The 23583-nt window shown below is 43.7% G+C and overlaps 2 protein-coding genes across 9 annotated transcripts in view; one reads left to right on the forward strand and one right to left on the reverse strand.

Moving 5' to 3' along the window:
- The window catches only part of SMAP1 (small ArfGAP 1), a 130765-nt gene extending 125159 nt beyond the window's left edge, over nucleotides 1–5606 (forward strand). For all 7 annotated transcript variants that reach the window (XM_040983612.1, XM_040983613.1, XM_040983611.1 and 4 more), the window contains 3 exons: nucleotides 904–1072; nucleotides 1912–2219; nucleotides 4298–5606. In XM_040983612.1, coding sequence (XP_040839546.1) covers nucleotides 904–1072; nucleotides 1912–2219; nucleotides 4298–4432 — 612 coding nt within the window. In that variant the 3' untranslated portion in view covers nucleotides 4433–5606. The remainder of the gene's footprint in view (nucleotides 1–903; nucleotides 1073–1911; nucleotides 2220–4297) is intronic.
- Nucleotides 5607–5706: 100 nt separating this feature from the next.
- Nucleotides 5707–23583, reverse strand: part of B3GAT2 (beta-1,3-glucuronyltransferase 2) — an 88891-nt gene continuing 71014 nt past the window's right edge. For both annotated transcript variants that reach the window (XM_040983621.1, XM_040983618.1), the window contains exons 3-4: nucleotides 5879–6027; nucleotides 5707–5793 (exon numbers count right to left, since the gene is read on the reverse strand). In XM_040983621.1, the coding sequence (XP_040839555.1) occupies nucleotides 5707–5793; nucleotides 5879–6027 (236 nt within the window). The remainder of the gene's footprint in view (nucleotides 5794–5878; nucleotides 6028–23583) is intronic.

Here is a 23583-nt window from a genome sequence, read left to right on the forward strand (position 1 = left end):
AGAAGAATGACAGATGGGGAGCTTCACCTGGCGGGTTCACGCCCTATGACTGTAATGGCTGGTGCTAGGTCAGACCGAACCTGGGAGTTTAGAACTCTGTGGGTCTCCCATGTGGGAGGCAAGGGCTCAAGTGCTATCTTCTGATGCTTTCTCGGGCACATTAGCTGGAAGTTGGCTCAGAAGCAAAACAGCCAAGATTTGAACACGCCAGCACTGGATGCAGGCAATACAAGCAGTGGTGTAAACTGATGTACCACCATCATGACCACTATTTTTTATTTATATTTACTTTCTCCATCTAAACACAAAGTACAGCAAATAGCTGAGTGTACAGATGGTCTGCGTTTAGCTCTGCTTCATTTCTAATAATTAAAAGAAATCAGATGTTGTAGTTAATAGTTGCTTTAAAAAAATTTTTCCAGCATAGCTTAAAAAATGAAACATTTGGATGAGTGATGGTAGGGCATTTTCAGAGTCTTCCGTAATTGTACAAGTGTGCCTCATTCCATGGGATGCTGCCAGTCCAGTTCCATAAAGACGTGCTTGTGGAGGGAGAAGCCTGAGCACCTCTCGTGAGAGTGACAGTGGTCCTGACAACACTGTAGGACTCGTATTGAACCCACTGGTTCAGGAGTGCAGTGTGTAGAAACTCAGTGTCGGTGTACCTGGTGAGTGCAGGGTATTATGGAAGAGCTTTAGGTTTACCCTTTGTATTTTACCTGATTGATAGGAGGAAACATTGTGCCTTTATTCTAGATTTTTTGTGTGTGTGAGTCTGAATGATCCTCTAAAATGTCACTGTTTATTCATGTGTAACTTCATAAGTTTATGTGGATTTTAAATAATAGGTATGCCATGCTTTACTCTGTGGAATTTGACAGCTTATTTTGGTGTTTGTATCAGGGGGCATCTTCTGTACCAGCAGCTGCAACCTTGTCTACAGTGACATCTGGGGATCTGGATCTGTTCACCGAGCAAGCAAAATCAGAAGAAGTAGCAAAGAAACAACTTTCTAAAGACTCCATCTTATCTCTCTATGGTACAGGAACCATTCAGCAGCAAAGTACTCCTGGTAAGTAGCTTTTAAGATTTGCTTTGAGTGAATGCAGTGACATTACTAAAAGCATACCCTTTGTAATTACAATAGTATCAATTCTTTCCTCATTTCCATGGTTAGTACACACTTTGTTGTAGTCAACACAGCTATGAAACTAAAATGAACAGAACATTAGAGTTATAAGCATGCACAGGATTCACAAAACTTTATTCATTTAGATTTAACAAGGTGTTCACATATAAGTATTTCACAAGTTTACAGGACACAAACTGTCTTTAAAGAGTTACTGAAATTTGATTTACATGAAGTTTATGATTTTATGTACAACATATATTCTTTCCAGGTAAACAATAAGCAGTATGAATTATGTGGATTCCAGAAATGCTTTCAAAACTTTTGTAATTCTAATGAAACATTAGTGTAAAATTTGGTTAACACAATTTTAACTGGGTATACTAGTTCCTCTGCAGTAATGACTTGAATTTTACATATGTATGATCTGAAATTATATGACAACTTGTTGACTTCCATTTGTCTGATGCTGGGAGACCAATGGCTGGGTCATAGAAACAGCATATATTCCCATGCTGTGTAGTTTGGAAACATTTGTGTGGCTGTTGAACATCTATATTTCCTAATTAAATTTTATCAGGTTAATAACTGATTTGTCTACATTCTGAAAATAGTTGTGTAGCTGTGGGTTGGTCTGAACATTATGAACAGTCTGGAAATAAAATTGTTATAGATAATTCAGAAAGACAGTAATCCATTTTTTATGTGTATAAGTAACTACAGCTATTTGGAATAACCCTATGTTCTTACTTCATTTTCTATTCATGGTTCTTATGATACAGGTGTGTTTATGGGACCCACAAATATGCCATTTACCTCACAAGCACCGACTGCATTTCAAGGTTTTCCATCAATGGGTGTACCTGTGCCTGCAGCTCCTGGCCTTATGGGAAATGTGATGGGACAGAGTGCAAGCATGATGGTGGGCATGCCCATGCCCAATGGGTTTATGGGAAATGCACAAACTGGTGTAATGTCTCTTCCTCAAAATGTGGTTGGCCCACAAGCAGGAATGGTGGGACAGATGGCTACACCCCAGAGTAACTTTGGCCTGCCACAAGCGCAGCAGCCTCAGTGGAGCCTCTCACAGGTAAGGGTCATATTCTCCCCTACTTAACTCACATTTGAGACCATACCTAGATACCACGGAGTTGTATCAGATAGACACATGATTGGACATTTCCCCAGTTTATAGTTTTAATGAAGATTCCCTACTCTGTTTATAACCACTAACAGTTACCTTTAACTCTGTATATTCTCCCTTAGAATCAGGTGTTATAGTTTCCTGCTGTAACATTTTGTGATCTGTTTAGCCCAAACTAGCTGATAATTTGAGGTCTTTCTAAACCTTCAGAATACAAAAATAGCAAGCTTTATATTTTCTTTCTTAATAACTCATTTATTTGAAAGGCATAGTTAAGACACAGAGAAAAAGATATTCCATTTGCTGGTTCATTCCCCTAATAGCTATGAAGCCCTAGCTTGGGCTAGGCCAAAGCCATGAACTTCATCCTGAGCTCACTTGGTGGGTAGCAGCATGTGAAGTACTTGGAACCTCTTCCACTGCTTTCCCAGGTATGTTAGAAGGAAGCTCGATCCAAAGTGGAGCATCTGGAACTCAAGCTGGCACTCACGTGGTATGTCAGGGTCACAGACTGCAGTGTAACTCACTGTACCATAATGCCAGCCCCTAGTTTCCTATTTTTAATGCGGTATATGAGGAATCTGGGTGGTCTTCTGTGGGGTGTGGTTTCTGCCCATGGACTTAAAAACAAATACAACTTGAGTAAAAGAATTCTTTTAACACATTATTTAAATGTGAGTTTTATAAGCATCTACCAATTCCTGTGAGGTGTGAATAAGTTAATATTTGTCTTGGACCCTTTATACGAGTCCTGATTTCTACTTCAGTGGTTTTAAAGTGCATTCAGGTGCTGCCTTCATGGGCAGTGCCTCTCAGACCTAGGTTCTTATTCCCACACCCCTTTCTTTTACACTTGATATTTGTTTCCATTTAACTAGTTTTACCTTAAGACTCTTTGTCCTAATGTTACATTCTGGACTATTCCCTAAATTGATATATATTTCTATTCAGTTCCAAGGTATTGTTATCTGTAAGTATTTATAGGAGTATAGTTATAGTAAGACAATGAACTGTCCTCTGGGAGTCTCAAAATCCTTAAGTGCCAAATGTTACTAACTTCTGGTAAACTTAAATGGCCAACATGCTGGAGCATGTCCAGCTAAGAGGCTGGAGGAACAAATGGAAAGTTAACATTAGCTATTACTTCCAAATACTGCAGAAGAGGAATCTTTTGGTACATCAATGAGGTGGTTAAAGCAGTTCTTGTAGGTATAAAAAGGTGATCTGTCAGCAATGTGGTTAATATTAGTGTCTGCAAATTTCAAATTAATGAACTTCATTCAGTTCAGAACAGATTAATTGAACCCACTCTGTACTTCGTGAGTATTTTCCTTCTGATATTGCCAATTTTAGAAGAGAACCACAGAAGTTAATTGTATCTAAGATCATTATTGTAAAAAATTGAGATCTATGCAGTTTTCAATTTTAATTAGCTTTTTGAATATCCTTCATAGCATGGATTTCAAAAATATTTTGCTCTAAAATTCACCATTGAAATCAGTTTTTCATGAGCTTCTGAATATTTGTATACACACTTGACAAGACTATTAGAAAAATACACATAATTTTACACTTTATAGCATACAATGAAAATTGATTTTAGATACTTACATTGTGAAAACAGTGAAGGAGAATGTATGCTTCATAATATTTTAGGAAGGATGCAGTGCCATGTAGTGTTAATAGAGGATTTTTACAGCTATTAATAAAGTACTTTGGGGACTAAGAAAATTTTAGAAATAAGAGTAACTGGTTCATTGTATAATGACTAATTATAACATGTTTTTAAAAATTGTGGTTATTAATTTTTGAGGACAAGAAATTTAATGTAGAATGTGAATAGAACTGATAACATTTTATAGGTAGTGCTAAAATATGGAAGAAAATTAACAAGAGTGCTCTGTAAAGAAAAATTTCTGTTGTAGTCTGCTTTTACCTTAGATTTGACTTTCACATTAGTGCAAATAAACAGGAATGAAAAGTGAAGTAATCCTTTTAAACTAAGCCTTCTATGTGTTTCACAGATGAATCAACAAATGGCTGGCATGAGTATCAGTAGTGCAAACCCTGCGTCTGGTTTCGGCCAGCCCCCCAACACAACAGCAGGCTGGTCTGGGAGCTCTTCGGGTCAGACCCTCAGCACACAACTGTGGAAATGAAAACTGTAACACAAGTCTCATCCAGAACTAACACCTGACATTCCTTGCTAAAATGCATCTAGTTCCTGTTTAATCCATGTACATATAATTTTTTTCTTTTCCCCCATTTGTTCACATTAAGAATGATCTGACTTTGTTGGTCTGTTCTGATTAAGTTTAATGTGGTAAAAAGCGGGATGAAAAACCATTTTATGTCCAGGGCAGCTTTACTCATTTTTCCCATGATTTCATAAACTGCATTATTTGAGAAGCTGCTCAGTCAACTTGCATAATCAGTTTTACTCTCAATAAAATTATAGCTCTAATGTTTGCATATAAGGGAAGTAGATATCATGTTAGTAAAATACCTCTAACAGTATAAACCCTACCCCTAAATTAGCCAGTAATCCTATAGGAAGGTACTGTATGATCAAATGTTTAATCATATAAATAGAATGTAAATGTATCACTGAGCACTGTTTTCTAGTGTATCAAAATTCTTTTATTTCATCATTTCACTTCACTGTGCTGTTGTTATGATGTGCTTAACAGGGGACGTGGTTAAGTGAAAGGAAGATAAACCTGGATGTTACTACAAAATAATTTAGTGACTGTTTAAAGGATTCAAATCTTATCTGCCTCTTACAATTTGGATCTCTTTATGTACATAGTGCTAACAAAGACCTTTTCCTGCACTATATGCAAACAGGGTAACTAAAAGCCACTTTGAACCCTTAAAGTTATGTCCAGGTTTATGACAGTAATTGTGTTTACATTTTATGGTGCCTAGTATTGACAAAATGTTATTACCCTATATTAAACAGATGAATCCCAGGACCTTTTTATTTGTGGGTTTTATTTCCTATGATGTAAACTGCCACCAGCCTTCCAAATTTGACTTAATGTTGCAAAGTCAGGAACTGGGAAATTTAGTTGACAAAATACCTGTTGTGTGGTTCTAAAACCTGTTCAGTTCTACCAATGTTAAGATCAAATGGGGAGAAAAAAAGGATGGAATGATATCTTCCAGTGTCCTTTAGCAGTACTGTACAGAAATATTCAAACTAAGTTGTAAGGAATACATGCAGAACAAATGAAGACAAAATATACATTTTGTACCATCCAATTAACTTATGTTAACTGACAAGCTCTGTTTGAACAGATGTCCATCAGATGACAATAAAGGCTGTTGTACTGAAGTAAAATGAACAATACCTGAATGCTTTCCAGCCTAAACTCCAGACATCCTCTTCCACATTCCTGGGCTGGGCAAACTAATCAGTTGCTTCTTCATTTTATACTTCAATTTTCACTGTATCGAGGTGGTGTTTCGGCTCATTGGCCAAGTTAACCTTTTCTGTCCGAGTGTGCCACACAAGAACCTAAAGGGAATGGAAACATTCTGGGTAACATTCTAGGTAACTAATGCCTACACGCAGGATCAGGTAGCATAAGTGAAATGAATACCTTGGTGCAATTATTTGCTTTAGGTTCCAGTTCTTCCACTGTTGTTATCTGTTTTAGAAAGTCGGACTCTTGCATCCCTGGCTGGGATCCACGGCGTTTAAATACTGCTTTTGGATTGGACAAGATGACTTGAAGACTTACAGCAAATCCTTTGTGAAAGTTAAAAAAGAAAAAAAAAAACCCTTATAATGTTGGTGCCTATTTTTCCTTATGCAATTGTTATATCAAAAGCAATTTTTAAAATCTGTTTCAATTCTTAGTGTACAAAAGTTGAATATCAGTCTCACAAGGAAGGTTAATCGTTATTTAATTCACGATACAAGAGCAGTGCACAGTGGGCATGTAGTATAAAATATGGAGTTATTCTATAGATAATAAAGGGGGAAGTTTCCTTTAATGGTCTTATGAGAAATCATCAGTATGTAGTTCAACAAATTCTGTGCTAGGACTCAGCCCTACTGAATTAGCAAGTAATTGTTTTCAAAGTCCCAAGCTCTGGTTCTTCTTCCAGTTTTGAAGCCATGTGAATAAACACCCAGGGAGCATTTCTTGGCAACTTAGACTTTTTTGAAAAAGTACAGTTGGCAGTGTTAAGTACCAGATGACACTGGGCACTAATGGAGCAGCTATGAGGAAACCACATTTCCACAGACTCTCCAGTTGCAGCTCATTGGTCTAACCCTGCTGAGACAACTGCAGGTAGAGCATGGATTGAATCTGTATCAGGTCACCTTTTAAGTTGTTCCTTGGCAGATGAAAGTTCCCCCACCGCTGCTCTAGATTTCTGCTGCCTTTTTGGGAAAATTTTAACACCATGCTACAAAAACACACAACTTGGTCCAGCTGGTGCTGAGTGAAGCACAACAGAGAATTAAAAGGTGGCAGTCTTAGGACTGTCCCCACATCCTTCAATCCTGGAAGGAGGCAGCACATTCCAGCACAAGGAACACTGAAGCTGGAATTAGAAGCCTTTGTCTTGGCCAGTGTCCTAAATGCAAGGACGTAGGCAAACTGAGCTAACTTTCCTGATTCTCTAACTTCGCTTTTTAAACTATTATTGGGGGCAGGTGGTGTTTGCCACCATCTCCGCCTGCCAGGCAGTAAAATCCTGGGTGCCAAAGCCAGGTTACCTACATGTCACCATTCTGGCAACACATCTGAAGCTTTCCTTGGGCATAACTGGGATAGCACAGAACTTCAACAGAAAATCACAGGCTCAAGTTATTAAAAAAAAAGAAAAGCCACAGATTCAAGTATATAAAATGCCTTCTCGTACAATTCAGCTTTAATGTGAAGAGGTTTCTTTACAAAATGTGCTTATACGGAAAGTTCACATTTTATATACTGTCACACTGAAACTGTTCGTGCATTCATGTGACTTCAAGGGGGCTGATTTTATTTTTCTCATTTTCACATTAAAGTAAATCAGATTTAAACTGTGTAGAAATAATTTTGAAAATGATATGAAGGACTCTGATCAGATTTCTTTCATTTTCTCCTAAGACCGCTAACACAGGCACCATGACTGCTGGAAGTCTGAGATTCGGAGTGTCTCCTTGTCTTAACTCAGCAATGACTTTCCAGCTCCTGACGGAGTTGCCAGCAGCCCTGTTTGGCACAAGTGCCCTCTTTCCCAGCCTCCCTTGAGAGGTCTGCGCAACCAGGGGTACTCAGCCTTGCAGGCTCCTTGCCTTGAGGAATCAGAATTGGAAATTTGAGGAAACCACCACAATTAACAGTATTTGCAGACAGAGGTCTGGGGAGGAGACCCGAGTTGTTGAAAACCTGGAGAGAGCCCTCTGTAGACCAGCAGGGTTATGACAGCGAATAAAGCCTGCGGTCAGGCAAAGCACCCCTGGAGAGGTGCAGGTAGTGGATCAGCTACTGGTGCTAACTTAGGGTGGGGAACAGTTTACATTCTCAGTTGGGGGTACATGACAGAGTAACCAGAAGGTGATACAGCCACTGTGATATAAATTATGCCCAAGATAAAGACTAAGTATTTTTGCCTGAGATGAGCTGGAAAGGACTGCTATGTTTTACTCAAAAAAAGGCCTTTTTTGGGCCCGGCGCGATAGCGTAGTGATTAAAGTCCTTGCCTTGAACGCACCAGGATCTCATATGGGCACCGGTTCTAGTCCCAGCAGCCCTGCTTCCCATCCAGCTCCCTGCCTGTGGCCTGGGAAAGTAGTCGAGGATGGCCCAAAGCTTTGGGACCCTGCCCCCCGTATGGGAGACCTGGAAGAGCTCCTGGCTCCTGGCTTCAGATTGGCGCAGCAACAGCTGTTGCGGCCACTTGGGGCGTGAATCATCGGATGGAAGATCTTCCTCTCTGTCTTTCCTCCTCTCTGTATATCTGCCTTTTCAATAAAAATATATCATTAAAAAAGGACTTTTTCTTAATTATAAACGTTTTTAAAAATGAGTTACACACTTATATTATGCATGTCCACTTTGCATAAGCACACGTTTTAAAATTCAGAATGCCTGAGACAAAAGTTGCCAGATGTAGAGAGAAGTACGAAAGTCTAGCAGAGATACAGAATTACAGAAAAAGAACACTAAATGCATTGTAAATATATGCATGTGAGGTAGAAGATGTTAAAATCTAAACAAACATTGGTGAATAGATCATTACTAGACTTGGGCATATAACATTAAAAACTACAAAAATGAAACCACCCATAGAGATCATCACACAGATGCACACACGTGTGCCCGGTCACAGGAGGAGCCCGTGTTTTAGCTGCAGCTGGCTACGTCAGCACTTCTGGTGCTGGGATCCCACCCTAAAGCACTGCTTGGAATTCCAGCTGCTGCACTTTGACCCACCTCCCTGCTGAAGCCTCTGGGAAGGCCTAGGAAGTGGCTCTAGCACCTGAAACCTTGCCATCCAGGTGGGAGACACAGATGAAATTCTTCCTGGTTTCAGCCTGTAACAGCCAGCTGTTGTAGCTATTTCAGGAGAGAATGAGCAGTTAAAAGCTATCACATGTGCTTCACCTCTGCCTGTCAAAAATCTTTAGGACAAAAAAAAAAATTACTGGAGCTTACAACAAACGATGTCCAGACTTGGAAAACTGGGATATATAAGACTTAAGAACACTATTACCAACCTGACCTAAATGACAGTTTTTGAAACGCCCCACTCAACTGTAGCAGAATACACAGTCTTCAGGTACAGATGGAATACAGCATGTTCTTTGACCATAATGGAATAAAAATAGAAGTAATATCTGAAAAAGCGCTAAAATATTGGGAAACTAAACATTTTTACAGGAAATGTTTGTAAAGACAAAGGGGAAATAAAATATAGCTGCAAAATGAGAAATTTGAACTGAAAAGAATTGTTTCTGAATTGAGCACTGGAAAAGAGGGTCTCAATGTCCTAATATAAACTAGAAAAAGTAAATGAAATGAAGTAAATGAGAAAGGAAGGTACTAATATAAAAGCAGAAATCATTAAAATAGAAAAAAGTCAGTGAAATCAAAACCTGCTCTTTTGGGAAAAGTCAATAAAATTGTTGAGCATCAACTGGCTTTCAGGACACAGGAAAGCCATGAATTGCCAACACTGAAAATGAGACGATGATCAGTATGAATTCTGGAAGCACTACAATGATAGCAATGCAATATTACTCGTAATGCTGCAGCAAATTTGACAACTTACATCAAAATAGACAAATTACTTGAAAGTCAAACTAGCAAATTTCATTATGAAGCATAACCCAAAATAGCTTTCCATCAAATTTTAGTTAAAAATCTCACATATAAGCTGTAAGTCAAGTTTCTATATTATCAAACACCGAAGAAATAATAGTTTTCTAAGCTTTCTAGAAAACAGAAAAGGACGAAATGTTTCTCAAATCAATTGTATGACCTGCATTTTCCTGATGAACCAAAAGCTAAGAAAAACAGTGTAAGAAATCTACAGACCAGTAACTTGTCATGAATACAGAAAAATTCTCAAAATTTTAACAGATCCAACTATGCAGAGTTCCGTAATCATTACTCTGTGTGGCTTATCCCAAGATGGCAGATTTAACTTTTCAAAATCAGTCAATGTAGCTTGCTGTATTCACAGACTGAGAAAGGGTGCGTAATGACCGTATCTCAGCAGAAGAAATGCACTCAAGAATATCTAAGTTCTAGTCATGCTTAAAAGTGCCTCTCCACAAAGGTGGCAGTGTGCTTTATCAACTTCATAAAGAGTACTTATAAAAACGAGCATGGTGCAGTGTGTTAAACCACCTCTTAGGTGATGCCAGCAAGCCGTAACACAGTACTGATTTAATTCCCAGCTATTCTAAATCCAGTCCTGCATCCTGGCAATGTGCCTGGGAGGCAGCAAACAATGGCACAAGTACTGGAGTTCCTGCTACCCACATGAAGACTTGAATGGAGCTCCAGGCTGTTCCTGGCCCAGCGCTGGCTACTACATGCATTTGTGGAGTGAACTAGCAGATGGAAAATACATCCTCCTGTGTTTCTGTGTTTCCCTTTCAACTCGGAATAAAAGCATTAAAAATTTTTTTTCTTGCCAGCATTCTACTTAATGGGAAAGACTGAGTGCCGAAAACTTGAATGAGAGGAGGCTGGCTGCTCTTGGACTTACTCAGTAATTTTGCCATTGAAATCGGGGGGTGAGGGGTGGGTGGGAAAGGCAGAGGTTCAGTATTGTAAACCATTTCCCCTTTACCCACAGGTCAACAGCAGTGCTTAGTTAAGTCTCTCCATGTATTTGCCCTGCTTCTAATTCCTCTCCCACTACACATGCCTGCTTTCAGTAAGACTGTTACAAATAACTATTTTCCAATTCCTAAAGAACTGGCTTTTGGGAACAATATCTCTGTAGACTGCTCACAAGAAAGGTGCCAACAGCTTTTTCTCTGGAATCATTTGTTCCTGCTAATTGTACTAGATTTGGAGTTCTTGACACATTGTTGCCAGTAGGTATCAGGTACTTTCTCAAAGGTTGACTTGGAGATTATAATTAACATGCTGTAAAAGTCTAGTTTTGTCTAGTTTAGTAGTATAGAAAAACTTTGCTTTCATATATTCATACACTCTTCTCTTCCATCACCACTGTATTGCCAAATTAATTTTGTACAATGTGCCTCTACAATCAGATTTCTAATTACTGCTTTACACAGTTTTTTAAACAAAGAAAAAGCTACAAATAAGATGAATTTGTTATTTTAAATTTACCTATATGGTTCCCATGACTTTTGCTATTTGTTCATGTCTATTGTCCCTTCACGTAATCCTGAAGGCCTCCCCTCCCCCCTCAGTGTTTCTTGTAAAGCGCAATTGCTGGCAGAAAATTTTCCTGGTATTTGAAATCTAGGGATATTTTCATTTCTCCTACAGTAATTTGGAGGAATCGTTTGTTATCTGTAGAATTTCTGGCTGATAAAATTGTTTTAGTCTGCCTTCTACTTCTAGTACTTTAATGTGTCATGTCCCTGCCACTGGCTTAGCTGGTTTCTGGTGAGAAATCAGCTGTCATTGCAACAGAAGACTCTGCGTTCACTCACTTTGCTTTATCTGCTCAAGAGTTTCTTCATCTCCCGGCTTCAAACTGAGGATGAGCCTTTGTTTGGACTGGTTTGAGTTCATCTATTGATCTTCCTGGACTCTACACGGAGTCACATTTTTCTTATAAATCTGGGAAGAATTCAACCATTACTTTTTCAAGTGTTTTTCTGTCCCCTAGTTTCACCTTTTCAGCCATGCACAGGATGCATATTGGTATATTGAGCTCTTAAACCTCTGAGGCCCTATTCATTTAAATGTATTCTTTTTCGATTTAGATTACCTCAGTTTGTCTAGGTCTAAAGTTCAATCTCTATTCTGCATGTGTTAGCCTTTCTGGTGAATTTTTCATTTCTGTTAATGTACTTTCACTCAATTCCAGCATTTATGTTTGGTTCTTTTAAAAAGAAAACAATGAGGGCTCGGTGCGGTAGCCTAGTGGCTAAAGTCCTCCTCTTGAAAGCACTGGGATCACACATGGGTGCCAGTTCTAGTCCCAGCAGCTCCACTTCCCATCCAGCTCCCTGCTTGTGGCCTGGGAAAGCAGTCGGGGACGGCCCAAAGCCTTGGGACTCTGCACCCATGTGGGAGACCCAGAAGAGCTCCTGGCTCCTGGCTTTGGATTGGTGCAGTACCAGCCACTGTGGTCACTTGGGGAGTGAATCATTGGATGGAAGATCTTCCTCTGTCTCTCCTCCTCTTTGTTTATCTGCCTTTCCAATAAAAATAAATAAATCTTAAAAAAAAAAAGAATGAATTCCATCTCTAAGTTGGACCCTTTCTTGAATGAGACATGCTGCTTTTCATTTTGCTTTAGTTATTTAGACTTGTTTTCTTTAGCTGACGGAATATGTATGCTGAAAACATTCGACTTAAAATCTAGTAAGTTTAACATCCAGTTTTTTTTTTTTAAATATCCAGATTTTTTAAGGACAACTTCTATTGCATGCTGTCTCTTCTGTATATTGGTTATGCTTTCCATTTTCAGTTAGTAGCTTATACTTAGGTGCTTAAAAGTACAGATTTTAAGACTAAAATGTTGTAGCTCAAGATATAAATTCTGCTCTAAGGTTCATTATCGTTGCTCTTCGTTTAGCAACATTCTAGAATAGACTATTAGAAAGTCTGTATTCTGAGCTGAATTAGGACCAATGCAGTGTGTTTGGCTAGCTTCGGTACAGCTACGTTTGCGACACAGTTTTCTGTTAATGCCTGGAGCCAAAGGGTGTTTCTGTCAGGATGCTCCACATGTCTGTTAAACACGCTCTGAACATCCAGACCAGTAGCTACAGCCCTTCACCTTAACTTCCTACTGCACAGAAATTTATCATCAGGGATGAAAACAGGGGCTTGTAAGGCTCTTTGAGCCTACACACTGCCATGAGCATGCACTCAGCTGTGCATATCCACCCGTCCTTCCAAATTCCCAGAAAGATGTCAGCACTTCAAACTCCTAATGAAATGAAGTATTTAAATGACTTTGTTTGGCTTGTTGCCACAACTGTTACCATTATCTTCATGACCTATGTTGTTAAAAGTTGACACAGGTTGTTTCTGACCTACAAGGTGAGTTAAACATGTGATCAGATAAGAATAAGCCATTTGAATAGAGCTTTCTAGGGAACTGTTGGATAAATTCATTAAAAACTCTATTCTGAAAGAATTTTAAGTGCTGCTCTGTTCTTCCAGTGAACACAAGCTATTGTTTTTCTTTTTTTTTTTTAAGATTTATTTTTATTATTTTTTCATTGGAAAGGCAGATATACAGAGAGGAGAGACAGAGAGGAAGATCTTCCGTCCGATGATTCACTCCCCAAGTGAGTGCAACGGGCCGATACTATGCCAATCCGAAGCCAGGAGCCTCCTCCGGGTCTCCCACGCGGGTGCAGGTTCCCAAAGCTTTGGGCCATCCTCGACTGCTTTCCCAGGCCACAGGTAGGGAGCTGGAAGGGAAGCGGGGCTGCCGGGATTAGAACCGGCGCCCATATGGGATCCTGGGCGTGCAAGGCGAGGACCTTTAGCCACTAGGCCACCGCGCCGGGCCCGAGCTATTGTTTTTCAAGGCTACTATGTAGCTGTGGGAAAGAGGAAGGGAAGCTGAAACAATACAGCACTCAGTGTTTGTCTTACCAAGATTTAGCCATTAAAACAAGTGTATCTTATTTTAATGGAAAACTTAGGCAGAGAGATCCTCCTCCTGTTGATTCACTTCCCAAATAGCTGCAGTGTTAGGGCTGGGTCAGGTTCAAGATTGAAGCCAGGAGCTTCATTTATGTTTCCCACATAAGTTCAGGAGCCCAAGTGCCTGGGTCATCCTCCGCTACTTTACCAGGCACATTAGCAGACAGCTGAACTGGAAGTAGAGCAGCTGGGACTCCAACTGGTGCTACAGGTGACAGGTTAATCCACTATGCCACAGCTCTTGCGCCAAGATCTAGCCATCTTAAAGAACATCAATCCTTAGATTGTTACATATCTTTGGTTTGGGGACCAAAGGTGCTGTAAAGGTTTGGGGACCAGGTGCTGTGGCCTAGCGGCTAAAGTCCTCACCTTGAACGCACCAGGATCCCATAAGGGTGCCGGTTCTAATCCTGGCAGCTCCACTTCCCATGCAGCTCCCTGCTTGTGGCATGGGAAAGCAGTGGAGGACAGCCCAAAGCCTTGGGACCCAGCACTTGTGTGGGAGATCTGGAAGAAGTTCCTGGCTCCTGGCTCTGGATCGGCACAGCACCGGCTGTTGCGCTCACTTGGGGAGTGAATCATTGGATGGAAGACCTTCCTCTCTGTCTCTCATCCTCTCTGTATATCTGACTTTGCAATATAAATAAATCTTTAAGAAAAACTTTGTAAAGGTTTGGCAAAGTTCAGTTTGAGAGTTTGTGTGTGTGTGCAGTGTTCTCATTGCTGCTGTGCAGGAGGTTCTTAACTGTCACCTGCAGTGACACCACTGCCTTTCTCTTTTTGCAACTCTTGTTATTACCCTTTAAGGTGAATTAAGCAAGGGAGGAAAGCTAAGGTAGAGCATGATGGTTAAAAAAGGATAATCTCTACTGAAGTCCAGTTTCCCCTCCATAATCTTGTATTTCACAGGCCTGGCACTTCAAAACTAACAACTGCAAAACAAATGAGCAGTATTGTTGTAGAAATCGTTTCTGCTAGACTTAACTACAGAAAACAGGGAACAATGAGACTCTGACGGGGAATGAGCCACTGTGTATGATGTAAAAGGCAGCACCACCAGTTCAAGAGTTACTGTTCCCTGCTTCTGTTCCCCTCGGAAACTTTCTGCTTTGCAATGCTCAGGTCACATTCAGCCACTCTAGTCCAGCCCAGAAAACGTAACAGCATCGGGTGGAGAACATACTTGTGGTCCTGGTTCTCAGCCTTAGTAACCAGCAGCATTTTCTTTGACAATTCACTGATGCGGAACTGATAGATTTAAATTGCCTTCTTGTTCATTGATTACTGAGTTGCAGAGACGGAGGGTCATTCCCCCAGATGCCCAGCATGGCTGCGCCTGAGCCAGGCCAGGACCATGGACTCCCCTCAGGGTCTCCCGTATGCAGGGACCCAGCCACTGAGTCATCACCTGCTGCTTCCCCAAGGGCACATGAGCACGAAGTTGGAATTGGAACTAAAGTTGGGACTGAAGACTCGAGCACTGTGTGGGGCGGTGGCCCCTTGGCAACATTTTAGCTGCTGCAACAGACGCCTGCTCCATGTCCCTGCCTATGTGGGATGTATGTTGGTCTTCTAAAAACTTCTTTTCATGAAAACAGAGTGGCCATAGGAGAGAATAACTGAGAGAAGGTTTTTAATCTGGAATGCTTGGGTTCAAATGCCCCCCCGCCAGCACTTACTACTAATGACTCAAGGAAGTCCTTGTCATGTTAAATCAGAGTCTCACTCCAAGTGCAGGTGGAAATAGTTACTTTCAGAGTATCGTACTGTGAACCTTTGATGAGCTAATCCATGTAGGGCATGCAGAGGAGTCCCTGGCACATTTTAAGCATTCTCTGTTCAAAATGATCACCATAAGCTCCTTCTGGTTCTAAATAATTGTCTTACAAATGTAATTCTAAATGATGCTACCTTTGGTCTTTCACATTCTCTGGTGTTCTCTCCTTCGTGGGCCCTCTGCATGTCGCCGTCTCTGGCATTGATGCTGTGACCTGGAGGAAGACACAGCCCCTGGCCCCTGCTTGCCAGGTTCTGGATATTGCTGCCTCTGAAACACTGCACAAGACAGGAGTGCAGATCCAGGCACAGATGCTGGAGACGCCGGTGCCGGCACATTGGGGTGCTGCGTGGGGACAGGCGTGAGCGTGCACATGGACTGTGGAGCACCATCTGGCCATGCAAAGGAACAGCAAGGGAAGTTGAGGCAGGAGCACTGAAAGTGGACAGCAAGGCACCAAAGTCCCCAGACTCCTCCTCCCTGCAGTGAACAGCGGAGCTTCAGGAAGATTGCCTGGTAACAGGAGATGCTGAGGGACGGCTGGCCACTGTGCTGGGGTGTCCGGGAGAGACACTGTGCGGCCTCATGCTGCTGTGAGTGCAGGCATGGGCAGGGGTGCAGGACAGGGCCGACAGCCGGTGCTGCACGTGGAAGAAGAGCTCGTGCTGGAGCCCTCAAGGCCAGCTGCGATCTCTCCTGTGCGCCACGCGACTACAGCAGCAGCAGGGGAGTAATCCCACCTGGCCAGCCTGCTCCCTTGCCCTCTGCCCCTCCACCTCTTCTACGAAGCTAGGCGTTTTGCCCAGGACATGTCCTGCAGCTCCTCATCAATACTGGTTTGTGATATGAAGTCCACCCTACGCCCACTCCTCTAAAACCTGTTGGCACCTAACTCCCTTCCCTACAGGGCTTCTAGCCATCAGAGATCTTCACACGCAGAATCCTGCGCTCAGCCTGACCTTGTCTTGGCTTTGAAGCCTGGCACAGCCTGAGGCCCCGTGGCCAGGCTCACCCTGACCTCCGTCTTACCTCTGAGCCCCTCCTACTGGTCACCATGTCTGATTCCCTGTCAATTTTTTTAAAAAAATGTTGTTTCTGGGCCTGGCACGGTGGCGCAAGTGGTTAAGGTCCTCGCCTTGCACGCCCAGGATCCCATATGGGCACCGGTTCTAATCCTGGCAGCCCCGCTTCCCTTCCAGCTCCCTGCCTGTGGCCCGGGAGAGTAGTCAAGGACAGCCCAAAGCTTTGGGACCCTGCACCCACGTGGGAGACCCAGAAGAGGCTCCTGGCTTCGGATTGGCATAGTATCGGCCATTGCGCTCACTTGGTGAGTGAATCATCGGACGGAAGATCTTCCTCTCTGTCTCTCCTCTCTGTATATCCGCCTTTCCAATAAAAAAAATAATAATAAAAATAAATCTTTAAAAAAAATGTTGTTTCTATTTACCAGATATCTTCTGGAAGTTCTTGAAAAATGTGCATTATGAAAAAAGAGTTTGGATTAAAATACTTATCTTTTAAATTCATTTTCTCATCGACTTTTGAAGTCCCTTCATAGTAACTTCTAGTGTTAGTGCTTTGAGCATGAATATGCATACACACTTTGATATTTTTAATGGACCAGTACAATCCAAACTTTTGTTAACTTTTTATGAACATCTGAAACAGGCGTATTGTTTGTGTATATCGAATGTGGCTTTTTATATGTGTAGCTATTCACTCCATTTCTCACACAGCCAGTTCCCTACAGCCTTTTGGTGTGCTGAATGTGCCTGTCCTGACGAGGGCGTTGCCGAGTTTCCTGTTCTTTATCTGTGCCTACTTGTACCTTTTGGATCCAGCGGCATTTGGTGCAGCACGGCTGATGAATGTGTAATACTTTTGTGCTACAACCCAGCCTTTTGTCAACACATTAGCTGTGTTTTCTGACTCAGCACTTGCTGCCTGGTCTTGTCCTTTGTTCCCCTGCGTGTGTGCTGTTTGTCCCTCCTTGCGATGCTGATCCACCCTTTACCGTCCACCTCCATCCCTCGCACAGTGTATCCTTTATGCCGGATGATGCTCTCTCCTGCTTCCGACTGCCGCCTTTACACATGCACCAGCCACGCTCTGTTCTCCATCATTTGTTGCTCATTATTTTACCTGGGATAGCAGCCTCTCAGCTTCTGAATTCTTTATTCTAAGTAACTTTACTTAGGTACTTTCATTAAAAAGAAAACAAACTTAAGAAAACACATACAATCTGATTTTGGTCCACACGAAGACCCATGATTTCCTGGGTACAAAACTGTACAACTGATTCCTTTTCCTCGGAATTCTACCTTTTCCCACCCTTCTAGATCATTGTATGTTGCAGCAAGGAAATCCTATGCCAGTCTCACTTCCTTTTATCCACCAGGAAGTAACTTGTTTCTCTCCAATAATCCCAAGGATGACTGTGTTTTAAGATCCTAGCACAATTGTTCTAAACTTGGCGTTCAGCATCCATTCAACAAAATATACATACCAGACAACGTGCCACAGGCTAGAATGCAAGCAGTAAGCAAAGTCGGTCAGAATTTTAATCTTGGAGTCACTATGGTTACAGAGTGTTCAGCAAGGCTGCAGGTGCCCACACTGTGACAAGAGCCATGGAGGTGGGGTGCACAGGGCCACGTGAGGACGGGCAGAGGCTGGATTTGTACGAGTAAGCAGAGATGAGAGAAAACAACTCTAGGTTGGGAGAAGCATTTGCAAACAGAGTTCACCAAGGCCAGGGAAGTTGCAGTGGGCTTGACCTCTAGGAGCTGGCACAGCCCTGCTCAGATCTAGCAGTGGGGTCTCTCAGAACTCCAGGCTGGAGGAAATCTACTTCATACATAGTGGCTCATGTTCTAATTCTGAAACTCACACTGAATATCTTGCATTTATACTGTTATTTTCCCTCCTCCCACAATTGCCACCTTCGAGACCCAGCTCCCTTGGGGCAGCTTTCAGGAAGGTGGGCTATTTCCTCTCTCTGGCAGCATGGGGCTCCTCTCAGGACCATAGCACTTGGCGCCAATGGGCCTTCCCTGTCCTGCAGGAGTTGGGCCAGTAAATTATTTCTGAGAATCCTTGCTTGTTCTCCGGTTATTCCTACATAATGGTGGCCAACTCTTGTCAAGCCACAGCTTTTGAACAAGCACAGAGAATTAACAGCAAAACCTTTGAAGCTCTCTCTCTTGATTCCTACCCTTAACTGCTCCAGTGAAATTCCTGAGTCCCATCTTTAAAAAAAAAATCTTGTTAGGGGCTAGCACCATGGTATAGGGGCTAAGCTTCCACTTACAGTACTGACATCCCATATGGTTCAAGTGCTGGCTGTTCCATGTCTGATCCAGCTTTCTAACGTCCAAAAGGGGCAGCTTTACCTTCTCTGACACAGTACTGGTCCCAGCTTTGGCTTTTCTAAAAGTACTTACTTGCAGCAGCTAGCATTGTGGCACAGCAAGCGATGCGACCATCTGTGGTGCCAGCATCCCATAATGAAGCGCGACCTCAAGCCCCAGCTGTAGTGCTTCCAGCTGGGGAGCTGTGCACACAGGAGGCCACCGAGGACAGCCGCTCTGGGCCCGGGGGGCTTCCTAGGGGCCATCTCCCCCTGCCCTGGTCCTGCCTGGGCACTGACTTTGCTTCCACCTAAATGCACCTTTACTTTCCCTCCCCCCATGCTCCATGGTTTCACTGCACACAGCCTTTCCTATTCCCTGGCCTAGTTGACACCTGCCTCATTTCGTCCTCTTCATGATTTTGCACAAGGAAGGAGAAGGAAGGGATGGTGAAGCCACTTCACTGATCAGAGAAAAGCTCTTCCCATCCTCCACCCTCAGACATTCTGGATTAAAAGGACATTTGCTTATTTTTCTTTAAACATAGATGGATTTCCAGTATACAACAGTTAACCCCCAAACAAGTCAAAGGCTAAAGAATTAAGACTTAGTTAGAAAGCAGGAGAAAAGCATCAAGACCCTTGGATGGTGATTCCTCACTCGTGACACTGAGAGCACACGCAACACAGAAATAAACTGGATGTCATCAAAATTAGAAACTTCTGTGCAAAAGCCACCATCAACAAAGTGGCTACCCACAGAATGGAGAAGAAAAAGGTGCAAGTCGGATCTGGTAAGAGAAGATGCCAGGACATACAAAGACATTCTACATCTAAACCCCTAACGGAGTAACTCAATTCAAACCTGGACAGAGGAACTGCACAGACACCGCTCCAAAGACGGTGAACAAACGGCGAATCATCACACAGAAAGGGACTCAGCATCACTAATCGCCCGGAAATGCAAATCAAGACCTCAGAGACGGAGCACTTCATCCTGAGGAAGTTCTTAAAACTACATATAAACTACGTGAACTTTGTTCTCTTTATATAAATGACTTTTTAAAAGGATATAGGGAAGTTGGAACCGTTACATACTGCTGGTAGGAATGTAATATGATGAAGCCACTATGGAAAACAGACCTGGGGTTCCTCTGAAACAGACGTAATCATCCCGTCACCCAGTGACTCCTCTTTGAGAAGCACTCCTGAAAGAACTGGAAGTGAGAACACTATCAGATACCGGCGCCCCACATTCACGGCAGCATCAGTCACAACAACCCGAAGGCAGAAACAATCCAAACGAATGCGACTTCATGGAACAAAGCTTTGATTTTTAATTCCTTCAGGCAGTCAGCAAGAATTAAGCCTTCCACCCACCAGGGCCAGCCTGAATGCAGCTGCGGCTGAGAAACCTGGAGGAAGAGGAGTCGGGCGCCACCTGGCGGACGCATGCGTAAGCACAGGGCTCTACGGGAACAGGTGGGTGATCCATCTACGTTGGGCGGGGAATCTGGAAAGAATTCCCAGGGAAAGTCATTCCAGCAATACTGATGGGTCCAGAAAGGTGACTAGAAATTCACCAGGCAACTATAGGAGGCCAAAATGGCATTTTTTACTCGGGCCACTCGATTACCGCAGACCCAGCCAACAGTGTCAGAGGGCACTGGAGGTAAGCAATGGCTGAAGGATTTGCAATGAAGTGGACTGATGTGTTTGGCCTCAGGGATTTTATGGCTGCCGACACAGTCCAGGAAGCACTGGGTATGCTGAGACTTCTGAAACCAGTGAGGACAGAGGCATGGTAGCCACAGCATTTGAACTGAGTGCTGGCCCAGTTACCCGCACAAAGATTCTAATTATTTTTTAAAAATATTTATTATCATTGCAAAGTCAGATATACAGAGGAAGATTTTCCATCCAATGATTCACTTCCCAAGTGACCACAATGGCAGGAGCTGCGCCAATCCTAAGCCAGGAGCCAGGAATTTCCTCTAGGTCTCCCATGTGGGTGCAGGGTCCCAAGGCTTTGGGCCATCCTCAACTGCTTTCCCAGACCACAAGCAGGGAGCTGGTTGAGAAGTGGAGCTGCTGGGATTAGAACCAGTGCCCATATGGGATCCTGGTGCATTCAAGGAGAGGACTTTAGCTGCTAGACCACCACGCCGGGCCCAAGATTCTAATTATTTACACAAAGAAATCTCCTCCTTGACAGGCTCCCAAGCAAAACTGCATCTGCAGAAGCTCTCCCACGCCCTCTCCAAAAAGCACAGTGAGAACAGGAGGTGCTTCTCCTGATTTGACTGGAAGGCACCAGAATCCCTCTCTCCAACGTTTCCCAAATGGCAGGAGTAATCTGTAGGATGAAGACATGGCCCTGTCCCCACACTCCCAGGGGCACACCGGAATGTCCGCTGCGCCGGACACAATACAGATCTCAGCGCTTCAATGGCGCCTTCTTTCACATTGCTCGAGTGCTTCTCTTTGGACAGTTTCTTAGCTGGGAAGCTAAAAATAGGCACATACTGCTCCCCCACAACTCCTCAGTGCTCTTGGCTGGTCTTGCGTTTTCTCTCATTGATCACTCTATTTGGGGGTTATTTGTAAGCAGAGGCCAGCACTGTGCTCACTGAGCTAATCACAGCACGGTGATGAGCCAAAGTCCACGGGCCAGGACTGAACGCATGAGCGCAGAGCAGGGCTGGAAGGGCCCGGAGCACTAATGTCTGTGGGCTGCACTAGCTATGGGCTGCGCAAACCAAGCCTTCCCAGACAGCAGGTGCTCTTTCTTTCTTTTTTTTTTTTTTGATTTATTCATTTTTATTGCAAAGTCAGATATACAGAGAGGAAGATTTTCCATTCAATGATTCACTCTCCAAGTGACCACAATGATTGGAACTGAGCCAATCCAAATCCAGGAGCCAGCAGCTTCTTCTGTGTCTCCTCTGTGGGCAGAGGGTCCCAAGGCTTTGGGCCATCCTCAACTGCCTTCCCAGGTCACAAGCAGGGAGCTGGATGGGAAGTGGGACCCCCAGGATTAGGAACGGCGATCATATGGGATTCTGGTGCATTCAAGGCAAGGACTTTAGCCATTAGGCTACCGCGCCAGGCCCAGCAAGCACTTTTAATGGATCTAATTCTCATTTCAGCATCTCACGAATACAGGGAAGGTGGTACAAGTCCTAATCCTTAGGGGGGGAAACAGACCCCACTCCTTGTTCAGGTTAACATACGTACAGGTCAGGCATTGTCCTAGCCCACAGCCTCCTGCACAGACCTGACCACTGAGACAGCCAAGCAAAGCACCAACCTGAATCCTCTAAACAAATGTGTAAGTCAATGCAAGACCCGAGTGCCGCCTGATTTCGCTCCACATTCACCGGGTACCTACGATGTTCTCCTGGCTCCTTTGTGGGAAAAGTCTTACTGCACGAGAGCATTCGTTTACCAGATTCTGCTTATGAAAAACATGGAGGCTGAGAGATCAAAAACATGGCCAGGTAGTGCAAGTAGGAATTCAAGGCCAGATGGAAGCCCTCTCTGTAGACATGGAACCCTCACCTTCACTCCCAGCTCTCAGGAACTGCAACTCCAGACAAGGCCTTCCTAGGTCTCAGGCTTCTCCTATTCCAAAGGCGATAAGGAAACCAGCGTCCCCTGCACAGAGCCAGGTGCACACACAGGTGCGTGAGGAAACACACCGAGGACCCAGGGATCTCCAGCAAATACTCAGCACACAGTCAGTAATTACCGTGTCTGACAGACTTCCATGATACAAGGGCGCAGTGCATTTTCAAATCTCTAAGCCCCAAATGCTTTACTATTCTGATTGATAGCTTCTGGAGAGTTCTGAGAAAGAAGGTAGACCTTCCAGAACTCACGTGGAGTGGAGTCCTGGAATTGCCATCCAGACCTCCCCTGCAGCATTTACAGGGTTCCAGGGATCCTGCCCGTCCTCCCTCCGCTTCACCTGACCGGTCAGCTGCTGCACCCAGGTTCCCCACACCATATGTCCACCTCCGTGTGACACAGTACATGTGTGGGCAGCACACGTGGTGTCCTTGAGACCATCAGACGCCGCCAGGTCTCTCCAATGTGCCTCATAGCAGAATGAGAAAATCCCACGGTTCTTACCAACTTTACATCCAGCCCAGCAAGTTGACTAGGCTCCAAGAGATTCCTTTGCTCTGAAAACAGAGCCCATATTGCCTCCCTCTGGCTCTGAGTGCCAGACTCCCAGCTGCTGGGTACAGCTGCTAAGGCCTGCAGAGACTTAAGGACAGCAAGCAGCCCTGCTTCTTTCAGAAGCCCCCAGAGCAGCCAGGGTGATGAACAGGCCCCAGGGTCACACCCCCTTGCTCTCCATGATCCACGGGAATCTGTTTCGGGAGGCCAGCAGCAGCTCACAAATACTCCAGCAGGACCAGCCCCCAGGAAGTCCCCTCTGCACCCAAGACACACAGCTCAGAAAACGCCAGCAGGACCAGCGCCGGGAAGATCCCTCCACACCCCGAGACATGCGGCTCAGGATACACAGAGGTCAATGCGGCAGGAAGGCGTTGCATAAATGTATATGCATGCCACCTAAGATCACCCAGATACACAAAGCACAAACTCAGCCCTAACAGGAGAGACGCAATCCAGCAGAGCAGTCGTGGGGGCCTTTAATACGCCACTGTCACCAATGGTCAGCTCATCCACACAGGAAATTACTCAAGATACATCTGAGCTGAACTGTATCACCAGGCCGCTGGACTCTGCAGGGGATCTCAGGGCACTTCACCCAAGGCTACAGAACGCACGTCCTGCTCACGAGCACGCAGATCACCTTCTCAGGTAGACCACGTACTAGGCCATGAATCA

The sequence above is a fragment of the Ochotona curzoniae genome, unplaced genomic scaffold (assembly GCF_017591425.1).
Source record: "Ochotona curzoniae isolate NIBS_2020 unplaced genomic scaffold, NIBS_Ocur_1.0 contig_3819, whole genome shotgun sequence".
Taxonomy (NCBI): domain Eukaryota; kingdom Metazoa; phylum Chordata; class Mammalia; order Lagomorpha; family Ochotonidae; genus Ochotona; species Ochotona curzoniae.